At 45.0% G+C, this 24,699-nt stretch overlaps 1 protein-coding gene and 1 long non-coding RNA gene across 2 annotated transcripts; both read left to right on the top strand.

Moving 5' to 3' along the window:
* The first annotated feature begins 1,891 nt into the window (after positions 1–1,891).
* Positions 1,892–5,201, top strand: LOC144105624 (uncharacterized). Its single transcript, XM_077638742.1, has 6 exons — positions 1,892–1,974; positions 3,494–3,580; positions 3,665–3,742; positions 3,829–3,906; positions 4,023–4,162; positions 4,285–5,201. The coding sequence occupies exons 2-6, from the start codon at positions 3,520–3,522 to the stop codon at positions 4,402–4,404; spliced, it is 477 nt and encodes a 158-aa protein (XP_077494868.1). The 5' UTR covers positions 1,892–1,974; positions 3,494–3,519; the 3' UTR covers positions 4,405–5,201.
* Positions 5,202–8,070: 2,869 nt separating this feature from the next.
* LOC144105442 (uncharacterized) lies at positions 8,071–12,031 on the top strand. The gene is made up of 3 exons (XR_013308792.1): positions 8,071–8,172; positions 9,132–9,356; positions 11,947–12,031. It is a non-coding gene; the product is annotated as an uncharacterized LOC144105442 (long non-coding RNA).
* The last annotated feature ends 12,668 nt before the right edge of the window (positions 12,032–24,699 follow it).

The raw sequence follows: 24,699 nt of genomic DNA on the forward strand, positions 1-24,699 counted from the left end.
TCTATCCACATATACAAGGTTGGAAGACTGAAGCGCCAATGTCAATCCGTGGCAGAATTTAACTCGAATAATGACGGGGATAAATACCTAGCTGAGAATTTTGTACAGAACATTTTGCGCCACTTTATGCTGGTAAATTAAAATACTGATGTAAAACTGCAGATGCTCAAGGAATTGTGCTGACAACTCTTTGGTCTTCAGTGCCCAGCGGTAAAAAAACAAACCGGAACTTCCGGCCCGGACTACTAACCGCAGTGACACGTAAACACGGCTCGTATTTGAAATTTCTTCCCCGTGTGCTCGCCGTGCCCATGTTGGAGCTTGTATAGGCAAGGCGGATTTAAAGTGGTGGCGAAGGCTGGGCCGAAAAGTGGTTTAGCGCGACTGCAGCACAACCAGAGGATGGGGGGCAAAACACTCATATAAAGAAATGATAAAGCTACAAAATTGGAATGTAATCTGCCAATAGAAAAGAAAAAATATATTAGCACCTTGTTTTATGAAAGAGGTAAGTCATTTTATTAAAACCTGGCATATTTTGTATTTTTGCAACACTCTTGACCTGCCCCCTATTCATGAGTGTGCGGTGCATTACAGCGCGTCTTTGCAGGCCTTGTTTCGATACCCGGCTAACCCGGCCACAGTGGCGGGAGCTTACGAAGCGATTTCTTATCGCCAGCTGTCTGCGATGGCGCGCCTGGTAAAGCGTATAAATTTAGCTCGCCGGTCTCAAAATGCTCCTTTTGCGAAGTTTTCGTCGTCCTTGCACGTCGCTTCTTTGTCACCGTTCGGTAAGATTTGCACCACGCTGCACCGCTGCGGCAGTTTTCTCGGTTTTGTCGTTTCCTTCGGCGTGCGGCCAGTGCGAAGTCTTTTTCCGTCTTTGCACGCTTCGCGCTCTTCTTTTGAAGCGCTTAGCGCTTCATTTCAAGATGAGCTTGCGGCATGTGAAGAAACGATGCTCCGTGGTACACTGCGACAGCGTGGATAGTACCATTGGTGTCACGCTACACCGATTCCCGCTGGACATTCACAGGTGAGCTCTTGACAGTGTCGTCTGCTCTAGGTATGCGCGATAGCTTCGATATGGTTTCAAAGCAGTTTCGCCGGGCTGTTCGCTCGTGTTTCATAGCTGTAACCCGTTCGTGCGTACTTGGCTTCATGTTTTCGGGGATATTTATGTACTACATTGCAGGGCACACACTTTCAGTGCTGAGGTGTGCGAAAGAGGCCCACATTTTTCTAATTTATAGTGAGTTTCATGCAGCTGACTATCACCAACGTGAACTTCACACCGGGCTCTCAGGAGCAACCACGTGCACGCTACTGACCGGGAGGCCCATTTAGAACAAAGTTTGCTACCTGACAGCTCTGAGTACGACATTGTTTAGTTTTGCAAAACCATGAAGCCAATTTGAGGATCCCCTCGCAGCTGGGAGTATCGAAACTCAGCCTCGTGTATGTGCGCGGCTTTGAGGAGGCTTTAACTGGATTCGCTCAGCAGGAGTTATTGCCTGCCTTGGTATTGCTGTCCTACATATACATGACTGTCAGGGTAATTTTAAACGCACTTCACTCTCGTCACTCGTTGAGCTTAGAAAAGCAGCTATCCGCGTGGCATGAGGATGAGCGTTACCGCACTCTGGGGCGCAGAGAGCTTGGCGCGAGCATTTACAACCATAGTTCAGATGTAATGCAAGTATAATTTACTGCAGTTAGCAGTGACAGGAATAATGACGCATTGGCGTTTCGAGTATGCGTATTCCTTTTGGCGCAGTTGTATCTAACGCGCATGTTGCATCCCGTCCAGGTGCCGAGCGTGGGCGCAGTTCTGCCGCAACTTCAGCCTGGAGAAGAAGGCGCCATCGCAGCTACGAGAACTCAAGATTTGCTCGAGGCACTTCGAACCATCTGTGTATCTGCCGTCAGGAAGGCTGCGACACGATGCTTTGCCTACTCGAGCAAGCATTGCCGGTAATTTTTGTTATCAAACTTTTAAGGCATTCGCCGCTCTTGAAATGTCAAGTTTTGTGAAAAAATGAAATTTTTCCTTTTTGTCGTAACCGTAAACAGTCTAGCGTCTTTTGCAAAACGAATTATGTATCTGTCTTGTGGCTTTAAAAATTACAGTAAATTTTTACCTGCACCCTGCTAAGCGAAAACGAAAATGGAAGTATCGCTTTCACGTGAGCACATATAATTATATACATATCGTATATATATATATATATATATATATATATATATATATATATATATATATATATATATATATATATATATATATATATATATATATATATATATATATATATATATATATATATATATATATATTCGTTTTACGTCTCTTGTATGCACTGTACACTGTATGTCAGGTTCGTGACAAATGTCCAACATAGCATAGAATTAGGTTTGTGCTTGTGGTAAGCTAATGGCACAAGCTTAGTAGGCGAAGGGTGCTCAAGCGAATTTCTAGGCACGGGTGCGGAAAAAGTACACTGACGGTGTGAATACTCTTGCCTGATATTTCCCGTAAAAAAAAGGATAATGGAAGTGGGATATTCGGTAGTCTGGTATGGCAAAGGGCTCCAAAGGATCTTAACGTGAGTCTGTCAGTCTTCCGGTTCAGGCTGTTTGATGCCGCTAGCCACTTCAGCAACGAAAACCAGGCGACTCTACATGTTTTGCAGCAAGTGCGAGTTGAATCTTTCATATTCACCGTGAAACCTTGTCTCATTAACGGTCCCTGTCGTGTCCAGAGGGCATTCTCGTCCTTCCTTTGATAGCTCAAAAGAAGTGAGGGGGAAAAAAGAGTGAGCCTTCCTAAATGTTTGATGAATTTTAGTACTCCAGAACTTTGCTTTCTTGTATGCAGAGCTTCTTTTTTCATCTTCAGTCTTATCAGGATGCAATCTTATGCCGACTTGGGCAAGGTACGCTTGGTGAAAAGCTTCTCGAGATATTGTGTGCTCATGTGTTATGTATCAAAGCATGCACTGAACGATTATAGAAATGCACTAATAATTGTTTGTGTTGTTGCCTTTTACCTCAATATTTATGCTAGCGAAAGCCAATGTTTGTACAGGTTTTTATTTTTTGCGATAATTGCTTACGAATTCATTCTTGTTGCATCTCATTGCGTAGGCCATAGGCTGACCTGCATAAATCTGTAAACAATATGGGGCACATTACTTGATTTGCGAGCTATCGTTGTTTGTGTGATAGGCGAATTTCGCACTCTTCAAAGTAAAACATAGCATATGAAAATTGCAAATGATTTACTGGTGCTCCACAGCTGCTGATGACATCAAACTAATGTGCTTAACGATTAAGGGTGGTAAACAGAATTTTATTTCATTGGATAAGCATTTTTCTTTCTAGAGTGATGACAATGTGAACCGCATGCTGTGGAAGCTATAGTTCTTTGGAAATTATTTACTATAAAGGTACTGAATTCTCTTTTCTCTCCGCAATAATGTTGCCGTTTCAGACACCTCAAGCGAATGCAGCAGCGACATGGACTGTTCACAATCTCTGAGCGAAACTTCGGCATCAGTGCGCCGGGCTGGAGAACCAGGTGAGCAGGGTTGTATGCATAACTGACATAAATCTTTTGAAAATGGTGACGACTGAAAGCTCATTGGACTGCTTCCTATGATAGCTGCTGTCTCCGGTGAACCTGTTTCCAAGGGGTACGTCCAGAGTCGGTCGTCCCAGTCGCTGCTACTCTTCCAAGAAGGTGATTGTTATTTCGTATCTGCTCGAACAGCCTGAGGAGGTATGGCTCAGAAATATGCTACAATTCCTTGTCTGTGCGCTGTGCAGATGCAGATGGTGCCAGCCCTACTGGTTCTACGCTGAACCAAGCTTGTTCCCACGCCAGTGGCTTTATAATGGTTCAGTGTAAGTGTTAATTCCGCCTGAGGCGCTTAGTTATATTTGTGCATTGTTGGGTTGCTGGCTTCCCTGTCAGAACTGTGCTGTCACTATATTTTGTTCTTTATATTCTGTGGGCGCAGCTGACCACACATATGCAGGACCAAGCACTGAAGCAAGCGCTTCATCTCTGGAACCTGGCACGGTAGGGGTGGCCGCAACACTGTCAGCGAGTGCTGATCTGTCACCAGGAGCTCCGTTCAGCAGTTCGCCTCTTATGAAGGTTAGCAATTTTACAACGCTTTCGCAATATTGCGCACTTTTTGGTGCTACAGGACTACATGCAGCTATGAGTAAACCCGACGTAGCAACTTATTGCTCTTCCGTCGACTCTGTACGTTGCAGGATCTTTCACCAGCCCCATCAATGAAAGGCGGCCACTGCAGAAACTTTGAGCCAAGCTCAGGCAGCTGCGTAACCGCAACAAGAGGCTGCAAGGACTGCTGCTTCAGCGCCGTCGCATGAAGACCACTGCCGAATTGGTAGATAGTCTGCGTGAGCATTTAACACCAGCTGTTGCTGCTTTTGTTGAAGCTCAGTTAAAGATGCACAATGTCAGCAGGTTTGGCCGTCGATGGTGCAGCCAAAACAAAACCTTTGCTTTAGGTTTATACTTCCACAGCCCAAAAGGTTACAGATATTGCAGGAAACTCCTGAAACTTCCATCTGTTAGGTCACTGCAGCTGTGGCTTGCACGCGTACCATTGAGGGTTGGATTTTATCCTGAAATTTTTGATTTGATCGAGAAACGGGCAGCGTCTTTTCCACGGCAAGACAGGGCTTGCACCATAATTTTTGATGAAATGCATGTTTCAAAGGAGCTGTCGTACAATCCAGTGCCGGACAGAGTTGAAGGCCTTGAAGGGTACAGTGCAGCACAAGGTCCAAATCTTGCAAACAAGGCGCTTGTGTTCATGGCCAAAGGAATATGTACGCCGTGGAAGCAGCCTCTTGGCTACTTCTTTGCAGATAAGGCAGCGCCTGCAACTGTTCTGTATGACCTCCTCTTCAAATGCCACAAAATGTTTGTTGGAGCTGGATTGCAGCCTGTGGCTGTGGTTTGTGATCAGAGGAACCAAAATGTTTCTCTGTTTTCGAAACTTGTGACCCCTGAAAAGCCGTACTTAAGTGTGAATGGTGAACCGCTTTTCTTTATTTTTGATCCACCGCATTTGCTCAAGTGCTTGCGCAATATGCTCTTCAAGTATGACTTCAGGGTAGGCAGTGACACAATTAAAAGCTCGTACATACGACAGGCTTATGAGAAGGACCGAGAAATGCTAATTCGGTCCATTCCAAAGTTGAGTGCCCGGCACTTTAATTTAACTTTTGCTCCGAAGATGTCTGTGAAACTCGCAGCACAGGTATTCAGCAATCATTGCGCTGCTGCATTGTGCACATTGGTAACATTCCAACAGTTGCCATCAGAGGCTATCCACACAGCCAGATTTGTTGAGAGGATCGATAGACTCTTTGACAATCTAAATACTTCACAGAAGCGGGGAAAGTCTCCGTATGCATCTGCAATTTGTGCAGGATCTGTGCATGAAGAGTTTTTGGAAGAGTGTATTGCAGTTTTCAAAAACATCGAAGTTCTAGGCTGTGCGCGGCAGCCTCTTTGCATCCGTGGCTTCTGCCAAACTATGAGGGCTGTGCTGCTGTTATAGAACCACCTGGCCTCTCTCTATGGTTTGACATACCTCCTTACCAGGCACCTGAACCAGGATGCACTTGAAAACACCCTTGCTATTGTTAGGTCGAAATCTGGATCGAACAGCAACTCGTCTTGCCGGCAGTTTCAAGCAGCATTTAGGCATCTTTTAGTTAGCAACCTTTTCAAACTGTCGGAAAGCAGCAACTGTGCTGAAGACATGTCTAGCCTTCTAGCCACTCTCCCAGTTTGTTTATCTAAGTCTGCTCCTTCTCTCTGTACAGCTGCCACATCTTTGCCAGTTGCAGTAGAAGTTTTGCCATATGATTATCAGTCTCCAATACTAGAGAACAACATTGTCTATTTTGCTGGCTGGCTTGCCTACAAGTTTATGAATGATCACAGGTGTGTTACAGGGCCACATACGTGCGAGGTGAGGCTAGAAAATGCCGCCTTTGCCGATCAAAGCCTTGTTCTCTTGTACTTAAGTGTCAAAAATCCTGGAGAAGGTGACTTTGGGAGCCAGTCAGTTCCTACACCCTCGTTTGTAGCTTTCATCAATGCTTGCGAGCAGGTTTTTGTCGCATCTAGTTCCAATATTGTGGGAAAAGAACAAGTAGGGCATGATCTGTGCATGTTGCTTCATGCCAAGGTAAAAAAATCGCTGACTGTGTGTGGTGATGACGTTTATGATGGTTTGTTTGCCCTGTTCGTCAGGGTGAGGCTGCATTGGCTTGCACGCAGAAAAAATCTTGAACTGCACAGTCAAACTACTAAACGGAAAGCCACGAAGCAAGCACTGAGAAAATGAAAAGGATGCAATTCCCGAGCTGTTGGCTGAATATTTTGTGAAGTTGCAGGCTATTATGCAGCCGGTGCAACAAATCAGCTTAGTCTGGTTTAACGGTTGCAAAGGGTTTTTTTCTGGTTCACAGCCTGGTTTTATTCTTTTATTTTTTACTTGTGTATTTTGATTTGCTAGGATGTGACGTGGTTGCTCACAGGGGCAATGGTTTAACAATGTAGCATCTTTCATCGTTCATTCCACTATGTCACTCTTTTAGGGTACTTTTATGCCATGTACAGCCTGTTCAAGTGTCACCTATGTACTTGTGCAATATTGTCAGATAAAACGCCATACCGATAAAGCGAATGCCTCTGAAAGGAGACTTTCTAGGCAATGGATTAACCTAGTTTCCGTGGCGCTGGGATTAATTTTTCCACCTGCTCGCCCCCCCCCCCCCCCTGCAGTTCCGTGCTGGCAGGTATAATGAAATCAACCATTGTCATCATAACTACCACTCGGCACCACTGGCTACCAGGACACCTTTTTGCAGGCTAGTTGCATCTCAGAGTTTTTAGTAGGATCTTTGTCAGCGCAACGAACAGAACAGCGCTGGACTTTTATCTGGCTATATTGTAGCGTACAGTACACTGATTACATGCTTTACTGCCCCGCGAATGTCCTTGCACTTCACTGTACGCTGTACTTCATGTGTACTTTTGTTGACGTAAAATTACTTCAAATTGATCCGGCTAACGACTAGAAGTACTCTGGAGATGGTACGCCGGCTCAATGTATGGTATTTGCTCCTACGTTGAGCACGTTTTAGGGTGCTAAAGCTGGCTTTAACATTGCCTTGCAGATGTAAACGCACCTGCTATATTCTTTCAGCTGAAGAAATTAAATGTGAAGAATAATCCCCGTGTGCTCTATGGTGTGTGTTGATGCACCTACTTATGTCATGTTATGTTTGCTTCAATTGAAGCTGTCGTAGCATTGTTTTCTATACTTTTCAATTTCCTAACTGACAACGTTCGTGGCACTTCAGGGCTTTTTCCTATCTGCACTGTGACTATTGAGATGATTAGCCAACTTAAACAATACTGCTTGTGCTGCCTGTGAGATGTATTTTTTGTTTGTGTGCCAAGGGTGTGCTTTGTGGCTGTATTTGTTTGGTTGCTGCAATAAACAATGAATATGAAACTATGAAAACCATACTTGCCGTACACTCTATTGCGAACTGTGCACTTGAGCCAGTGCTTTGTGCATCATACCTTGCTGTACTCAAAAGCTCTCAAAAGTACTAGCACCAGTATTTGCACTACGAATCATGCATGCTTCGCCAGTGTCTGGAAGTGTTGCTGCCTTTCTATGCTGCCCCTCCTTTACCAGTCACTTTCATTGCGTTCCCAATTGCACATTAACAAGGCCATAACTAGCAGGAACTCGAGCACATTTGACTGGCAAAGGTTGGGGCGCGCTGAAAGGCAGCAACCTTCGAGAGGTACGGGCTCGAAAACGCGGATTCTACAGAAAGACCGCTTTATAATTCGCGCCAAAAGCATACGTATGCGTGACGTCATTCTGCGTCACGTTTTCGTAGTTTGCCCCCCAAAATCCAGGGGGCGCTGCAGTGCCCACGAGCCGCCATTTTTTGGACCAATGGGCGTCTATGGAGCCTTCGCTACCAGTGTACATCTACCTTGGTACAGGTGCGCGCAGTGCGTGCAGTCCAGCGTGAAGGGCCAGCTTTGTAAGCTTTATCATCCGTTTTGTGGAAGACTGCTCTCCAAGATAAGTAAGTAAATTTTTGTCAGTACTAGCGTTGGTTTCCAGTAGCCCCTTGGGATGCTACACGTGGAAATGGGACAACACGCATATGTATGTATACAACGACTGCAATGGATCTGCACCGCTGCGCTCGAGTGCCTGGCTCACGTGGTTAAACTATCAGCTTGTGTGCAATTTGTAGTTATACATAACTCTCTCTTGCACTTCTCAGGTGCATTATGACTAGCGTTGTTTGCATGCTGACAATCCTAACATGTGACCACCGCCTTGCTGTCAACCGCGGGCTGTGACAACGCGGTATATTTCCACCGTAATGCCACGTGTTGCTCTGAACTGGTTGGCCGTTTTCTACATTTGTCGACAGTAACAGTAACGGACGTCTGAACAGTTGGAAGTCTTTGGAACGGCATTCACGACGTTGGTGCAGGATCGCTGTGGGTTCCACGTAAAATGTTAAGCGGCTACTTAGGCGTTTTGCATGGTTCGCTAATAATGCAAGGAATGTTTGCATAATGGCAGTATGGCTTCCGCGTTTTTTTTTCTCAGAAACCCGCCGCGGTGGCTCAGTGGTTATGGCGCCCGGCTGCTGACCCGAAAGACGCGGGTTCGATCCTAGCCGTGGCAGCTGAATTTCGATGGAGGCGAAATTCTAGAGGCCCGTGTACTGTTCGATATCAGTGCACGTTAAAGAACCCCACGTGGCCGAAATTTCCGGAGCCCTTCACTACGGCCTCCCTAATAGCCTGGGTCGCTTTGGGACGTTAAGCCCCCATAACCCGTATTTTTAAGCCTAGTAGTCATGCTGGACCATAGTATTCCTGTCGGGAACGTAAATTTTTTACCGAGTGTGAATACTGCTGACGTGTGTAAAAGTTTCGCGAGTGTCGACAAGAGCAGTGTGGGAACGAGTCAAGCATAAGCTTGCTCTACATTATTTTGGCTTTACCTTGCATAATTCTGTTTCAGAAAAAGGAAGAGGCCAAACCCGCAGTACCTTTTCTGCGTGGTAGCGTTCACGAAAGAAAAGGATTCAGTCGGTGCAGTGCCGACTAACTGACTGACGAAATCAAGGCAAAGGTGCCTGTGGCCACTTCAAGGCACTACAGTATGCCATTGAGCAGATGGCGAGGAAGAGGGTAAAGCCACTACTGGACTGGCAGCGGTGCCCTTGTAGGGTGTTGAGATATACAGGTAAGAAAAGAGATGTGCTTTCGAGAAACTCAGAACATTCTTTTTCAGTTTTTTTCTTCCCTAGTCACAGAGTTGAAGAAAAAAGTTAACTTATGGACTTCAATAATGGTGTCTTCAACTGGTCGTTCCCGCGATCCGGTTAGGATCTGGCAGAGTGGGAGCCGCTCTCGCTCTGAGCGCATAGCGAGACTAGTCAAGCCGAATGGTCAGCGAGTTTTTAGAGCAGAAGCGCAGGAGGCAGAAGGGGGACGCAACTTTCGGAGCCACTACGCGGCACCGCTGCTGATGTTAACAGTAGCCGCACGTAAGGTCCCTTGATTACATTTAGCCTCACGTGGCCGCACACAGTTTGCATCGCGGTCGCCGCTTAGCCTGTATCGATCGCTACCCCAGCTTTACGTCCCACGGTACGCTCATTTTTCGAACCTCGCCTTGTGGATAGCACTGTGGTCCTCGTCTGAGCTGCTGCTGGAATCGCTGTCGTCATGCGACAGCAACACAGACCGCGTTCCTAGCGTAGTTATCCGGCATCTCTTGGACATTTTGCCTCATACAGTGCGGCACCCGCAAAACACAACACAGCAAGGACGCTACTACTGCGTAAAAAGCCTACACTTGCTTCTGCCTACGCGCAGTGGACGCCGAGGCCTCGCACCGCTTTTGCGAAGTGGCGGAAGTGGCTCGGTCACATGGACTCATTTTGGAGCCGCTCCAACTTTTTTCTCGGAGCGCCTAAGAGCGCTCTGAGCTGGATGCGTGCGCTCAGAAAGAACCAGCCTAATGTAGTCATAGCGGCCAGTTTCGACCAGCCGAATGTGCGGTCGCCTCTCAGAGCACTCTAGAGCGATCTAAAGCGACCAGTGGAAGACACCATAAGAGTTGGAGACATCGCAGAGCAGTAGTCGCCTGCTTGAATGTAAACACGTGCAAACACATGCACATCATTACATGGGGGCAACCAGGAGTGTTTCTGCATTTATCCCATTGCAACTAACAGTGAACGGCAAGCTCTACTACAGGTAACCAAGCGTTTGTCGTGCAAGTGCAACAGGACGCGTAGCACTCGTAGCTTGCATACTCAACACCAGTAGCTTCATTCCGGGTCGCAGGTAAATATTCTCAAATCAGAGATATAACTGCCGCAATGAAAGAAGCAGCTAGGAGGACACTTATGGTAAAATCGAGCAGATGTGCAAGAATTAAATGCCCAGGGCATATCTAAGAAGTGGTGCCACCACTCACGCTAACAAAGCGTATCAACTTCATTTCTTTGCTACAATTCATACCGGATTAGGGGAGCTAACGTATCCGCTTCACATAGTCAAATATGCTAGGAAGATATCACAGAGAGGAAACAGAGAGAAAACAGAGAGGATCGAATCAGTGTCGCTGTGTACTGAAGAAAAAAAATGTACCGGGTTACTGGGTACATCCGGCATGCCTTTAGCCTGAGCCTTCAGATCGCATAGACGTGTCTTAAGCATGAATGTGCTGGATCTGTACGATGTATTTTTAGCCACAGCCGAAACTAAAATCTGAAAAAACAAGATGCATAGGTCTTACATTTAAAGTAAGCAATATTATTGCGTTTCAGCCTTGGCAATTCAACCCATTTATAATTGTTAAGCTGGAACATGAATTGCTTGCTTTTTCGTTATGCCACAAAAATTGGGTTGGATTAAGTTTATATCCACATCGTGATGCCTTGTACGTGACAGAAAAATATGCCACATAAACTGGACTAGATTAAGTTCATATCCACATCACGATATCTTGGATATGTAATTGGGAAGCAAGACCGAAGTGAACTTCAGATGCCGTTAAAAAATGGCACTGTAACCCCTGAGATCATAGTATTGTAAGTTAGCTGGTTATTAATTCATTTGTAGGGGTTTTTTCACTTTCAGAAGAAGAGATAGTAGTCGAAATATCAAAGCTGTCTATGTTCATTTGCACTATTCCCTTTGCATGTACCCATTGCAGATTGCCTGTTACCAAACTTTCTGCCTAGGTTAGAACCCAGGAAACCACCTTTTTATTCGTTACAAACCGCAGGCTAGTTGCTCAGAAGGATCACCCACAGTGTCATATACCCAAATGTTATTTCTTTCGTCGCATTTGATTGAAATGCTAATAATGCAACAAGTCACCTACTGGGAGGGCATTCTCAATATAGTTGTAGGCATGAAGAATACTTTACAGAGAGAGAGAGAGAGTCTGCAGTTTTCAAAAATTTGTTTCTTGCCTGAATACTGAACTCAAAAAAACTGACCAATTCCGGTTTCTGTAAGTCATGAGTTTCTGCGAGGCGAGCTGTGTCGGAAAGCAGCAGTGTTGGTATTAGGTTTAGTGTGCTAAAAGTGTTACTTAAGTACCCCCCTTGATGCTTTCCATGCTTAATTTTGCTGCCTTGTATCTCCTACAACCTAGTCGCCCATGCGAAAGCCTGCGAAAAAATTGCACCAGCCGAACAAACTTCACATTTGGAGTCTGCAGACTCTAGTGGCGAGGATTGTGTTTCGACATGAGTGGGTAAGTGTTTTTTTCCTTTTTAAGTTTTGTGCATTTATCAAAATTTCCTTGTGTGCAGACTGTAGGTGCTATAACGGGGGCTTAGGTTAACACTCAGGCGGCAGCGAAACCACGGCGGCGACCGAGTCTCTTTTCTGTCCAGGTAAGCATGCGCTCGCTCTTAGCGATGGCAGTGCAGCTGGGATGATACCCGTCTTCTTAACAATGGCCCCAGGGAGAAAAGGAGCCATCCTTATGCTACCCATGGTGCAGACAAAACAACCGGGTCATTTTATGGCGTGAGTCGTTGGACATGCACAGTCTCGCGACCACGTCGGCGGAGATCCGAAGACGGTGTGAGGGGCTCAATAAGGTAGTTCACGGAGGATGTGCGCTCCAGGACGCAGTAGGGGCCACGGTATTTCGATAGAAGTTTCTTTGAGAGGCCGGTGGCAGTGAAAGGGGTCCACAGCCAGACGAGTGTACCGGGTGGGAAATGCAGGCCAAGCTGATCGCCGTCATGGCGGTGTTTTTGGCACCCCACACCCCCACACCTCCACCAAATGTAACGGGGACATAAGTTAACGCTCAGGCGGCGGCGAAACCACGGCGTCGACCGAGTCTCTCGTCTGTTCAGAACAGCAGGCGCTCGCTCTGAGCGATGGCAGTGCGGCTAGGATGATGCCCTTTTTCTTCTATTTCATAGCATATATATATATATATATATATATATATATATATATATATATATATATATATATATATAATGCAGTGTAGTTGTATACAACGCAAGAAAAAAGCAGCAAATGCCCTTGTACGGAGGCCCTTCAGCCATTGGAGTCTTGTGACTTTCGTGATGTCGCGGTTAATCCGAGTAAGCCATGATCAGCCCCGTTTCAGTGGAGAATACTTGAGGAATCTATCACTTTCTAATGTAACATTAATGTTCAACAGCCTCCGAAGAAAACAGCAGTTTACGATAGGTAGCGAGGTACTGTAAGTGGTAAGAGAATACGTCTACTTAGGGCAAGTAGTGACCGCAGTGCCGGATCATGAAATGGAAATGACTAGACGGATCAGATTGGGATTGAGCGCATTTGGCACATACTCTGAGATCATGAATGGCAAGTTATAAGTATCACTTAAGAGTAAAGCACATGAGAGCACTATCTTACCGGTAGTCGCGTATGGGGCATAAAGTGAAAGGCAACAAAAAGGGTTCAGCTTAAATTGAGATGAACGCCGAAACCTATGGAACGGGAAATGATAGGTGCAACGTTAAGAGACGTCAAACGTGCAGAGTGGGTCAACGAACAAACGTACGTGTCTGATAATATAGTTGCACTCGAGAAGAATGGGGCAAGGCATGTAATGTGAAGGAAAGGGTAACGGAGTGAATTCAAAGGGAAGGGAAGTGTAGGAGGGGGCTGCAGAAAGACAGTTGGCAGGATGAGGTTAGGAATTTTGCGGGGATTATGTGGATGCAGCTGGCACAAGGCCGGGTTAATTGGACGGATACGGGAAAAGACCTTGTTGCTGAAGTGGGTGTAGTCAGGTTGATGATGATGAACCCTCTTTCATCTGCCATACCCTGTGGTGTCAAGCTAGCAGGTCTAAGGGGATTACTACCAGCGACATAATGAGAATCCGCTGACACCACTGGCTGCAGAGAAGTCCTTCGAGGGGCGAAAGCTGCGTTGTTGCTGGAGTTGTATCCAACTATAGTATCGTATTGTTTCATGTGTACAACCTCTGAGTCTCTATGTTACAGTTTTAAAGGAGTGGCATCACAATAGAGGGGTGAGGGGTGCATGGCTCAAGGAGATACAGCTGCACCACATGAGCGGGGGGGGGGGGGCAGTGACAGTGGTGGTGACACTGCACTTGTCGAATAGCCTTATTTAACTCTGTATGAGCTCATTGTTTCAAGTCCGAAATTCTCATTCTTCTGTTTCACTTGGTATGGAGACACCACAGAGCAGCAGGTGATGGCGTTGAAGTGACCAAGCCCATACATAAATCATGCGGATTTTGTTTCACTACTGCTGCAAATGTTCTTGAGGATAATTCCTGTCTCTGGCATGAGGAGATGGGGCAGTGGGTTCTAACTGGAAACTTGAAAACTATTTGAATTCTACTATGGTTGCACGTCTAGGTTCTCAGGCCTTGCAGTATTATCTGTTAGCGAACAGACAAAGAAAGTATCTTTGTTTAAAGGACTATAGACACCTAATTTTTGGTTGCTTGTTTTATTGTTTTTAATGATGCACAATACATTACTATACACAGATTACCATGTGGTATTTGCCTACAGCTGCTGTATAAGTTGTAATCGAATTTCAGCTCACCTGTTTCGGTTTTGGTTTATACAGCCGAGCGATGGCTTTTACGTCTAGGGCATGTGACAGATGAAAAACTGCAATGTTGTCACGAAGGAGTGACTGCTATCCGGGAGCAGAACGACAGCGAAAATGGCGTCTAAACGAAGTTTTTTATTTGGGCTGACTTGCGCCCACAATGGACTGAATCACTCGGCGGCGGCGTAGCAACATGCGTGCTCAGCGGTTGTCGAACAGAATGCCCGCCGCTCTCGGCCGTGCTCAGCGATAGCGAACTTTCTGATAGCGAAGTTTCGAGATGAAATGTGCAAAGTTACTAGAACATTCCGGAACAACATAGAATCAGCTCTGCCTGGTTGCGATCAATCGAGATAAATCTTGTCGCGTCTTGCATCGCAAACAGCGATAAAGCGGTGTGCAGGCAGTTTTGAAGAATGAACAAACAAACACTGCAAAGATTTTCCGCTATATAATCGCCGCTTCGCCGTTTTGATTCACTAAAACGCTAAAGCCAGCCTACCTCAGAAACTGGCCATTCTTTTCTCACTCAAACGTGGCCTACAGACAGATCCTAGACTACACCTGAACGAAACCGAATTACCAATAAAAAGATAACACAAACTTCTGGGCATAACGTTTGACAAAAAACTTACCTTCTTGCCCCACGTAAAGAACCTGAAGAAGAAAACTTCTCGATCATTAAATATCTTAAGCGTGCTTTCACATAAACACTGGGGGTCTGATAGAACCTGCCTTTTGCACATCTACAGCAGCATAGTTCGCTCTTGCCTAGATTATTGGTGTATAGTATACAACTCAGCTCGACCATCCTACCTTAAGCAATTAGATCCAGTACATAATTCAGATTTGTGCCTTGCGAGTGAGGCATATAGGATATCACAAATAAACAGCCTATATGTCGAATGTAACGAACCAGCCCTCGCAGTTAGAAGAGCCATGATCACATGTGCATGCGTCCTAAAAACCTGTTTACTACCAAAACGTCTCTGCTACTCCATAGTTACGAAGTGCCCGTCTAGGCAGCTTTTTACTAACAAACCGAATGCGACGAGACCCCTTATCCTCCGTTTTGAAGAAATTTTCTAGGAATTGGGTATTTTAGACACACTACCTGATCTCGCCCAGAGACCCAAACCACTCTCACCTTAGTACACCTTTCCCGCTGTAGGGGAATACACAATGACACAATTTCAGAAAAAGCAGACTCCACGTGAACACATACTACAAGAATTTTTGGCACTAGAGGAAAATTACAAAGAATACATAGAATTTTATACAGACGGTTCTAAAACACCACTTTACGTCGGAAGTGCTGTAGTGCAAGACAAGTGGGAAAAGGTAGTTCGGTTACCTCAGTGCGCGTCAATTTTCGCAGCTGAATGCAATGCCATTTCGGTGGCTGTATCAGAAATAGTCGAAAAGAACATCCAAAACAGCATTATCTGCACGGACTCGCTGAGTGCAAACATAGCACTGAAAGCCAGAAATGTAAGGGAACCTCTAATAGGAAATATAATACATGACATAATAACTGCTGAAACACAAGGACATAAAATTAAGCTCTGTTGGATACCAAGTCATCTCGGAATTCGTGGCAACGAGAGAGCTGACACGTGCGCTGCTCAAGCTCGCCATAATGAAGTCCAGACCGCAAAAATACAATATGCAGATTGCATGAAGTTAGTAAAAAATAAACTTACAGAAAAATCGCAGTGTACCTGGAATCGTGAAGAAAATAACAAACTACATTTAGTAGTAAAACCTATTCTGGGAGAATGGAGATCAGGTAGGCATCAGGAACGTTTTATAGAACTAATTTTATGCCGCCTGCGCATCGGACACACACACATAACACACAACTTTCTACTGACAAAACAAGACAAACCCTTATGTGAGAAATATGGAGACGAGCTGACAGTTAATCACATGTTATTCTCTTGCACACAACTTTTTTACTGTATTTTACGATGAACGCATTCCATTCCACCCCAATTTACTTTTAGGAGATAATCCACTTGTAAGAACTTCCTCTGTTTTTAATTTTCTGAAAGACGCGGCCATCTTAAACAAAATATATCAAATATCTCAGAACTATTGACTCTAAAGATTTTTACCCCGTGCTTTCGCGCATTTTATGACGCACCTCATCCATTTTCTCAGTCCTGAGAAGAATGCTGTTGTCTGCATTCGATTTGATGGGCTCCGCGGAGTCCTTGTCCGGAGAAGGACTTTCGCTGAGGACACCCAATTTTCGAAATAAATTATACCATGTGTTTGGCGCATGATAGCCTAGGTTACTTATGCGCCATAAAACCCAATACAATACTATAAAATTCCTACCTCAGAAACAAGAGTCGCAAGGAGTGAAGAAGCAGCAATTATACCGCAGTTTTTTATCCGTCACATGACATAGACCTGACTTTGACATCATAGCCATCGCTGAACTGTTCACAACGAAACCTAAACAGGCGAGAAAAAAATTAGGTTATAAACTATTAAGCAGCCATAGGCAAATATGACATGGAGATCCGTGTATAGTAAAAGCCTGTCCATCATTAAAAACACTGAAACGTGCAACCAAAATTTGGCGTCTACAGTCCTTTAAGAAACAATCATCAGCTTGAAAGCCATGGCAGAAGAAAAAATTTCCTTTTTTTTTTCTTACTCCATACACAACCTGCATTATTGGAGGCATTCACTGAGTGCATCCACGCCGTTATTTCCTGACCAGGCAAATACAAAGAGTACTCAGTTGTCTGGCAAAATGTATAAAGAATATTTAGGAGAAAATTAAACTTTCAACTGATCAGTGTAGCCTTCTTGACATTAGCACGCTAATTTTATTCACCTGTTATGATTTCCCTTGCAACAGAAAGAGATGTGTTGCTGCTGCAGGAGGAAACCTGTTACTGCTTCCTTGACTGCATTATCATCAGGCAATTGTAGCCTGTGCAGAAGTTTCTTCGTGTTACGGAAGAAAAAGTAACCACCGGGACACAGGCCTGCACAGCAGGTTCAGAGGTTCAGCTTCTTAGTCATATTCCCAGATACTGCAATTTGGAAGACTTGTGAGTTAGGGCATTGTTGTGAAAGAGCAGCAAATGTTTAGACAACTTCCAGAAATTTCGCTTCGACTGCCCACACAATGCCTTGGTTTATTTATGAAGCATAGGTGTATTTTGTTATTTGCTTGTGTGGCGTAAACTTTAGTAAAAAAAGACACCTATTATTTTCTGGGTTGCTGTTTGCAAAGTATTTCCAGCTGACAATGCCTCATTAAATTTCTTGGAGTTGGTGACCCTTTTTCCATAGCCTGCACTCTTGTTTGGACTATGGATCATGGTGTTTGACTCATATCCCATCTCTCATAACAATGCAAGATTGGACGCCTCCTGGATTTTTTTTTCGTAAGGGCTGCTCAACCCAAAACTTTGCCTGGTTGTAGGAAGGTGCATTATGAACGTTCAGGAGTGTTCTTTGCATAGATTTCATTTTTATTCTCTTCTTTGCACAAAATTTATTTGCATAACAGGGTTTCCTTTCCACCTAGCCCATATTTCACTGCACTTGCTGTCCCGTCACTTCCAATATTTTAATTAGACTGTACCGCTAATCTGTTTATTTTTAGACTTGTCACAATCTGCCCAAAAAGCTGTACTCTAATGCTGACAGTAGGTATATCAGTACCCATTGTATATGTAACAAGCGACATTCTGAAAGTGTTTGTTTTAATAATTAAATATTTGCACCGTGTAATTCTTTGTGTAATTTTGCTTCTTTCCGCTAGCTGTGTAAATTGCCTGGATTGGTTGATTATGTTTTGGTCATTCCTGCCTGTATAATACCCCTGTCACACGGGCACCACAAAGGCCTATGAGAATCGGGTCCTGCGATGGCAATGATATCCGAGTCAAAAAGTAGAAGCAATGAAACATTATAGGTGCAGCCAACAATGTTTGAAAACATATTTAAAAAATAAGAATGGTGTCACTGGGTTTGTTTTTTGTACGCGTGTTTATATTATATGCCCAGCTTTCAAAACAGTAAAAGGGTAAAAGTGTTGCAACAACACCAGAGCCCCAGGTGGCCATGGCAATAGACAAAACCTGATGCTACTAATGAGAGTAGCTGCGGCAGTTGTTTTACGGAAGCACTCAGAATAAAAAAGTGTCTGGGCTCGACGAATAAACAGAATTCCCCTCTTCAATTTTAGAACACTCACTTCAGCCGCCTCAAGCACAACAGCGGGCGCTAAGCCTCAACGACTGATTCACCTTTGGGCTGCACAGTGTAGCTGCGTCGCTGTTCCTTTGAACTTTCAGTCCTTTGGTGAAAACAGGTGCCTTTGCTGGAAAGGCCTGTGAGGAATGCTGTGTGACAGGGGTATAAGTTCAATTTTCTCTATGTCCACGTGGGCCCTATACTTATCACGACTTTAGTTAGCCTTGATTGTTCATGTCAGCCAGTACACGCATTTACACATGATCGGGCACATGCTCGGGTTGGTTTCTTTCTTGTAGTGCGTGCTGATGTGAATCCGGTTTTTCAGCACAATTTCCAATAGTCCTTGGCAGGTTGACATTTTAACTTTCCCTACGTATTCCTAATCTCATTGCTTCAACTTTTTTAAACACTAAACAATGTTTACAGTTCTTAATGTTTTATTTACTAACTCTTGGCTGTGGTGATTCTCACTGTCAGTAGCCTGATTCATCCATGGCACAAATACATGTATAATTATTAGTGCTCCTTTGTTCCAAAGCAATTTCACATGCTGGCTTTCCTGCTTCTTGTAATATCTACATGTAGATATTATGGTATTCATAATGTAGGCTTTCCATGTGATTGTTTACAGAAATATCAGCCCTATGCTAAGTAGGGAGCTTCACACTAATGCGATGCATGAGTTGGGTAGGAGCGGGGGGAGGGGGGGCACAAGCTAGTAGTTGCAGTGGATACTGCTGGCCCTAATGACACCGCTGATTTCATATGGGTGATATGCACTGGCGTGCAGTCGCAGCGCTACAGTATGACATCACTGCCTGCCATTTTTGCAGTGCACATTGCAGACAAGAAATTCTGCTCTGCAAGCATGCATTCTTCATATGTTGCATTCCAATTACCGCATGGAATCCATGATCACTGGAGATTTGGCCGGTAGTTGCTGCGCACGACAGCCGCCAGAAACTATGTCATAAATGAATTCCTCTTTACATGGGCAGCTGTGCTGGTCAGCGCTGCTCTAGCGGAGGTCAGGAAACAGGCCTAGCAGCGTCGTGGGCTGAGTTCCATCTCTATTCCAGAATTGAAGTAGTTAGTGAGAGCAGTGGTTCTGTGAAACTGGAGAGCTGGACTTCAGGAGCCTTATTATTATGACCTCATTGGAGAAGTTTTTTTTACACAAAGTTGGTCATAGACTGTTATAGTGGCTGCTCATAAGAAGGCACAAAACTGAGCTAAGTGTTCTCTTTCTATTGTGCACCTGAGTATGTGGCAGCTGACGCTTGATAGTCCGGCTGTGTTTTATCCATGCTGTCTCTTTTTCATGTTGGCTTCTGTCAGAACAGTGCACTGTGCAGATATTAGTGGCCGAGATTAAGTAGGGAGGTTGCTTTGCCACATGGTGATGTTCCATTCATTGATTACGAGAAAGCATTCGACTCAGTGGAAACCTCAGCAGTCATACAGGCATTGCGTAATCAGGGGGTAGAAGAGCCTTATGTCAAAATACTGGAAGATATATATAGCAACGGCACAGCTACTATAGTCCTCCATAAAGTCAGCAATAAAATTCCAATTAGGAAGGGCGTCAGGCAAGGAGACACGATCTCGCCAATGCTGTTCACCGCATGTTTACAGGAGGTATTTCGAGGCCTGAATTGGGAACAGTTTGGAATAAGAATAAATAGAGAATACCTAAATAATCTGCGATTTGATGATGACATTGCCTTGCTGAGTCACTCAGGAGGTGAACTGCAAATCATGATCAATGAGTTAGACAGGCAGAGCAGATCGATGGGTCTAAAAATTAACATGCAGAAAACCAAGGTAATGTCCAAAAGCCTAGCAAGGGAACAACAGTTCACAATTGGCAGCGAGAGCCTAGAAGCTGTGACGGAATACGTCTACTTAGGGCAGGTAGTGACAGCTGATCCGGATCAAGAGAGGGAGATAACTAGAAGGATAAGAATGAGGTGGAGCGCATATGGCAAACTCTCGCAGATCATGAGTGGCAGTTTACCAATTTCCCTCAAGAGGAAAGTGTACAACAGCTTAATCTTACCGGTACTCACCTACGGGGCAGAAACGTGGAGGCTAACGAAAAGAGTTCAGCTTAAGTTAAAAACAACGCAGCGAGCCATGGAAAGAAAAATGATAGGTGTAACGTTAAGAGACCGGAAGCGGGCAGAGTGGATGAGGGAACAAACACGGGTTAAAGACATCCTAGTCGAAATCAAGAGAAAGAAATGGGCTTGGGCAGGGCATGTAATGCGAAGGCAAGATAACCGCTGGTCCTTAAGGGTAACGGAGTGAATTCCAAGAGAAAGTAAGCGTAGCAGGGGGCGGCAGAAGGTTAGGTGGGCGGATGAGATTACGAAGTTTGCAGGCAAAAGGTGGATGCAGCTGGCAAAAGATAGGGTGAATTGGAGAGGCATGGGAGAGGCCTTTGCCCTGCAGTGGGTGTAGTAAGGCTGATGATGATGATGATGATGATGCTCTATTATTGCCCTGATGCAAACACAGATTTCCGATCATCCATGATGAAAAAAATAACACTGCCTGGGTGACCACGACTGCACCAAAAAACGAAGCGCGTGCCCAAGAACTAAATTCATGGTCCAACACGTAATGAGGCCACATGTCAATTTATATAACCTTTAACGAAACTGATGGCCATCAAGTACTTATTTAGATCCACCTTGCCCAGCAAGTTTGTATCTAACTCTAAGATTAAAATCTAAAGAAGCACCCTATCTGGGTCACATGTAGTAGAGCTCGGAATTATGTTTTATTTTTATATGAATTATTTATTATTTGATTTATTTTTATGGAAAATATTGTTTTGCCTTTTGTATTTTGTTCATTATTTCTAGCCACCTTTGGAGGTGAAGGCCTAAAGGGGCCGTGATACAGTCGTTATTTATATTGCAGCTTCATAATTCAGTAAATAATACAAAAGCCTATTATTCAATTTCCAAATTTTAGCCCCTTGGACGCACTCTATATTCCAGAAATGTAATCGAAATTGAGACCGGGTAAACGCTTCCCACTGGCATCAACTGCCATATTGAATACTTCTGTGACATAACATTGGCACACACGGACCAAAATCGTCTGCAATCACCGCTTCAATGCGCAGCAAGGTCTCTTGTCCCCTGTACTTTTGCGGCCATCGATGTAGCGGTCATCCCTCATGTATGAACGACTGTTGCTGCAAAAGCGATAACAGTATAATGTAGTTTTTCTACGGTATAGGTAGGTTCCAGTCACACTAGGCCGAGGCGGCGCCGATCGACAGGCGGCGGACTGGTTGGTATACAGATGCCGTCACTGACGCGATGGTCTGTGATGCTATACTGACGACGATGCCAGCAAAACCAATTACCACATATTGTTGTAGTGTAAAGAATGAGCTTAGTGGGAACCAGAAGAGAGCGGATGCTATTTGGTATGACAACCTTGAACTTAAAATTTTAAAACCTTATTGGACCTTATTCTAGCCACGGTGACATACAAGACGTGTGTACACCAGCGAAGATGTGCTTTCAGTCGGCGTCTGTACACAAAACCCAGCGGCGAGGCAAGTGACGTGGGCAAAACACAGCGCGACAATGCCGCTCGTTGCTTGCTGCCTATGCTTGGGCTTGTGCAGCCGAGTGCAAGCTTCATGCCCGGTGAGGCAACGGTCTGAAAAAACCTGCGCTTGTGTCTACCTTATGCGCATTGAAAAAAGCGAAAAGGGCGGCTGCGTTTCATATCTTCACACTTTGATGGTAATCAGCAGTGAACTTTTGCCAGATTCTTAAATTTCTGTCTGTGGCGGGCACCCGGCCTCTTTTGTTACAAGGCCTAGCGAGTCCGCAGGATTCGTGTGTGCTATTTCGGTCATTGCAGAGAGCGAACTGATAAGCTTTAGTTTATGTAAGTAGTCATCTAGTAGTCATCTAGTGTAGCTTTGTCTACACTTGCCTTTATTTATATATTCTGTAAAAATGCTTGATCTAATAAACTTTGGCTTTGAAAAAAGCCACGACTGCTTAGATCGCCGGATGCGGGTACAATAAGGAAGAAGTGCGGATGTGAACTGGTGTTCAGAGCATATGCTGAGGCAGTCGACCTCAACTGTGGACAATAAATTTGTCCGTTTTATTAATGCGAATTGCCTCTGAATGTAATTTTAGATAAATCTTTTAAAATCAAATATTGGTGACATTGAAGGCAGCAGATACAATCAGCGGGAAGCGCCAGGTCCTACGCGAACCATTTCCCAAGCAGGTGATGGCATCATTGTCTCTAATTGCGATGTTATCGTAGTGTGTAAACAAGTAAAACTACAATTTATGGGCAAAAGCAGATAATATTTAAGATATGAAGAGCCTACCTTGCTTGTTATGCCGAGCAAACGAGCAGTGCTGTTTGTGCACAGCAATGTAAACATTAACCTCAGCGTGGGACCGCGTCTGTTGTAATCGTCGCATTCCCAGGGGACTTTGCATGCACGCAGTCAATGCTAAATGATGTACTATTTATCTTGAAGCACTCATTTAGATGGTGGTGACTATTCATTGGTGCAGGCAGTGAAACATTCGAGTCGCTTTGGCTTTGCAAGCAGCTTGGTTCTGCAAAAAGGTTCTAATGGCCTAACTCCAAGGGCCCTTCCTTGTACGCGCTCAGCGTCGGCGCTCTTGGCGTACGCCGGAACGGACGTCGAAAAGGGGCATGCACCTCCGTGTTCCTGGTGCTGGCTCGCTTCCCCTCTCGAGCCGACGGAGAGAATTTCAAGCCGTGGAGATAAGGCGTTGGGGGCGATGAAAGGACAACTTAAACCGCGAAGAAAAATTTGGGGAACCAGAAAGAGTTTCAAGCCATGAAGAAAAGAGCCACCGAGAGCCCCGCGATCCTCCCATTCTAATAAACCGGACCCCTCTTCCGACCTGTACAAGGTAGATTTGACCTGTACGCGAGCGCCCATGGGCTGGCTCCGATATCTAGCACGGACAGATATCGGCGCCTCACCGAGGCTCGCTGGAGTCTCCTGCAGTGCGCATGCGCAGACCGGTTTTGGCATACGGCAAGAGTGCCGACGCTGAGCGCGTACGCCCAGGAAGGGCCCTTGGAGTTTGTGCTTAACAGCTGAAAGGAATGTATGTTCGACTGACACTTGCGTGCAGCATGGAAGCTGTCGCATTCGGCACTTTTGTCTGCTCCTTACGCCTCAAGCTTACTGTACTGACAACTTTTTGTAATTTGTTTAATTATAAAGCCAACAAACAGCTGTCAAGAATTTCGTAGCAAGTAACCGAATGCCACCACCATGCCCTATACGGCGTACAGTGGCGAAGGCATTCACGGCACGTGCCGCTTTTCACATATGGAAGCACTTGATTGCTAAAAATAGACCACACTCATAACATGCGAATAACAGGCTTCCGAGTGCAAATAATAAAGCAGGGGTCCATATTTGTTTTCTCAACAAACTGAAAACTGGCGCCACAAGAGAGTCCGCTTTCCCAATGACCACTGAGCTCGCGTACTAAGCCTTTGCGAAAGAAAACACGAGAAATGCATTTTATTTCGTTCTGCTAAAACACTTTTCGAGTGACCGCTGTACACGAAGTGCATGCAAGCATGCAGGAACAGCAAAAAGCAAGCATGCAGCCAACAGCACGCAGCAGACGACACGTAGTAGGTATGCTCTCGTGATGTCAGCAGTCAATGGTTGTCAGACCAGCAATCATTTCGCAGCACAGTTTAAACTCGTTCTAAAGAATACCCGATTTATGAAGTTCGAATTTTATGAACAAATTTTGATTCCCCGGCAAGTACTCACAGGGTTCATTGTTCTCGTGAACCCGAAGTAACGAAACAATCAGTAAACCCGATTTAACAGTTTTCCCGGAAGAAATGAGTAGAAAAAAGGAGTGATTTCTCCTTTATTTTGCCCACAATGCCTCGCAGCTTTTCAGTAGCGCACCAGCAGTAACGTCTAGTTGCCCAAGTAATGGCCCTGGTTTTGTTTTGACAGCGCAGTAAGCTGCTACCCTGCATGGAGCAACGGGCTCGGTAATCAGCGGCACTTCCACCTTGGATTTGAATCCGTTTTACGTGATGTCGCTTTCATGCACAAGCGATTGGGCTGCCTTGGCAGATTTTCCACATGCACAGGGGCGGGTTATCTACAAAAGAGATGCGGTAGCGATCCAGTGCCGCTACGTTACCAGTTTAGATTTGGAAGGGCGGAAAGCTGCTGT

Source organism: Amblyomma americanum, chromosome 9 (genome assembly GCF_052857255.1).
Source record: "Amblyomma americanum isolate KBUSLIRL-KWMA chromosome 9, ASM5285725v1, whole genome shotgun sequence".
Taxonomy (NCBI): domain Eukaryota; kingdom Metazoa; phylum Arthropoda; class Arachnida; order Ixodida; family Ixodidae; genus Amblyomma; species Amblyomma americanum.

Bases quoted from the DNA above. Each gene is read 5' to 3' on its own strand.
- LOC144105624 (XM_077638742.1), top strand. From the start codon at position 3,520: ATGGACTGTTCACAATCTCTGAGCGAAACTTCGGCATCAGTGCGCCGG. The intron at 3,581-3,664 runs GTGAGCAGGGTT...TTCCTATGATAG, and splicing joins GCGCCGGGCTGGAGAACCAG to CTGCTGTCTCCGGTGAACCT. The intron at 3,907-4,022 runs GTAAGTGTTAAT...CTGTGGGCGCAG, and splicing joins TGGCTTTATAATGGTTCAGT to CTGACCACACATATGCAGGA.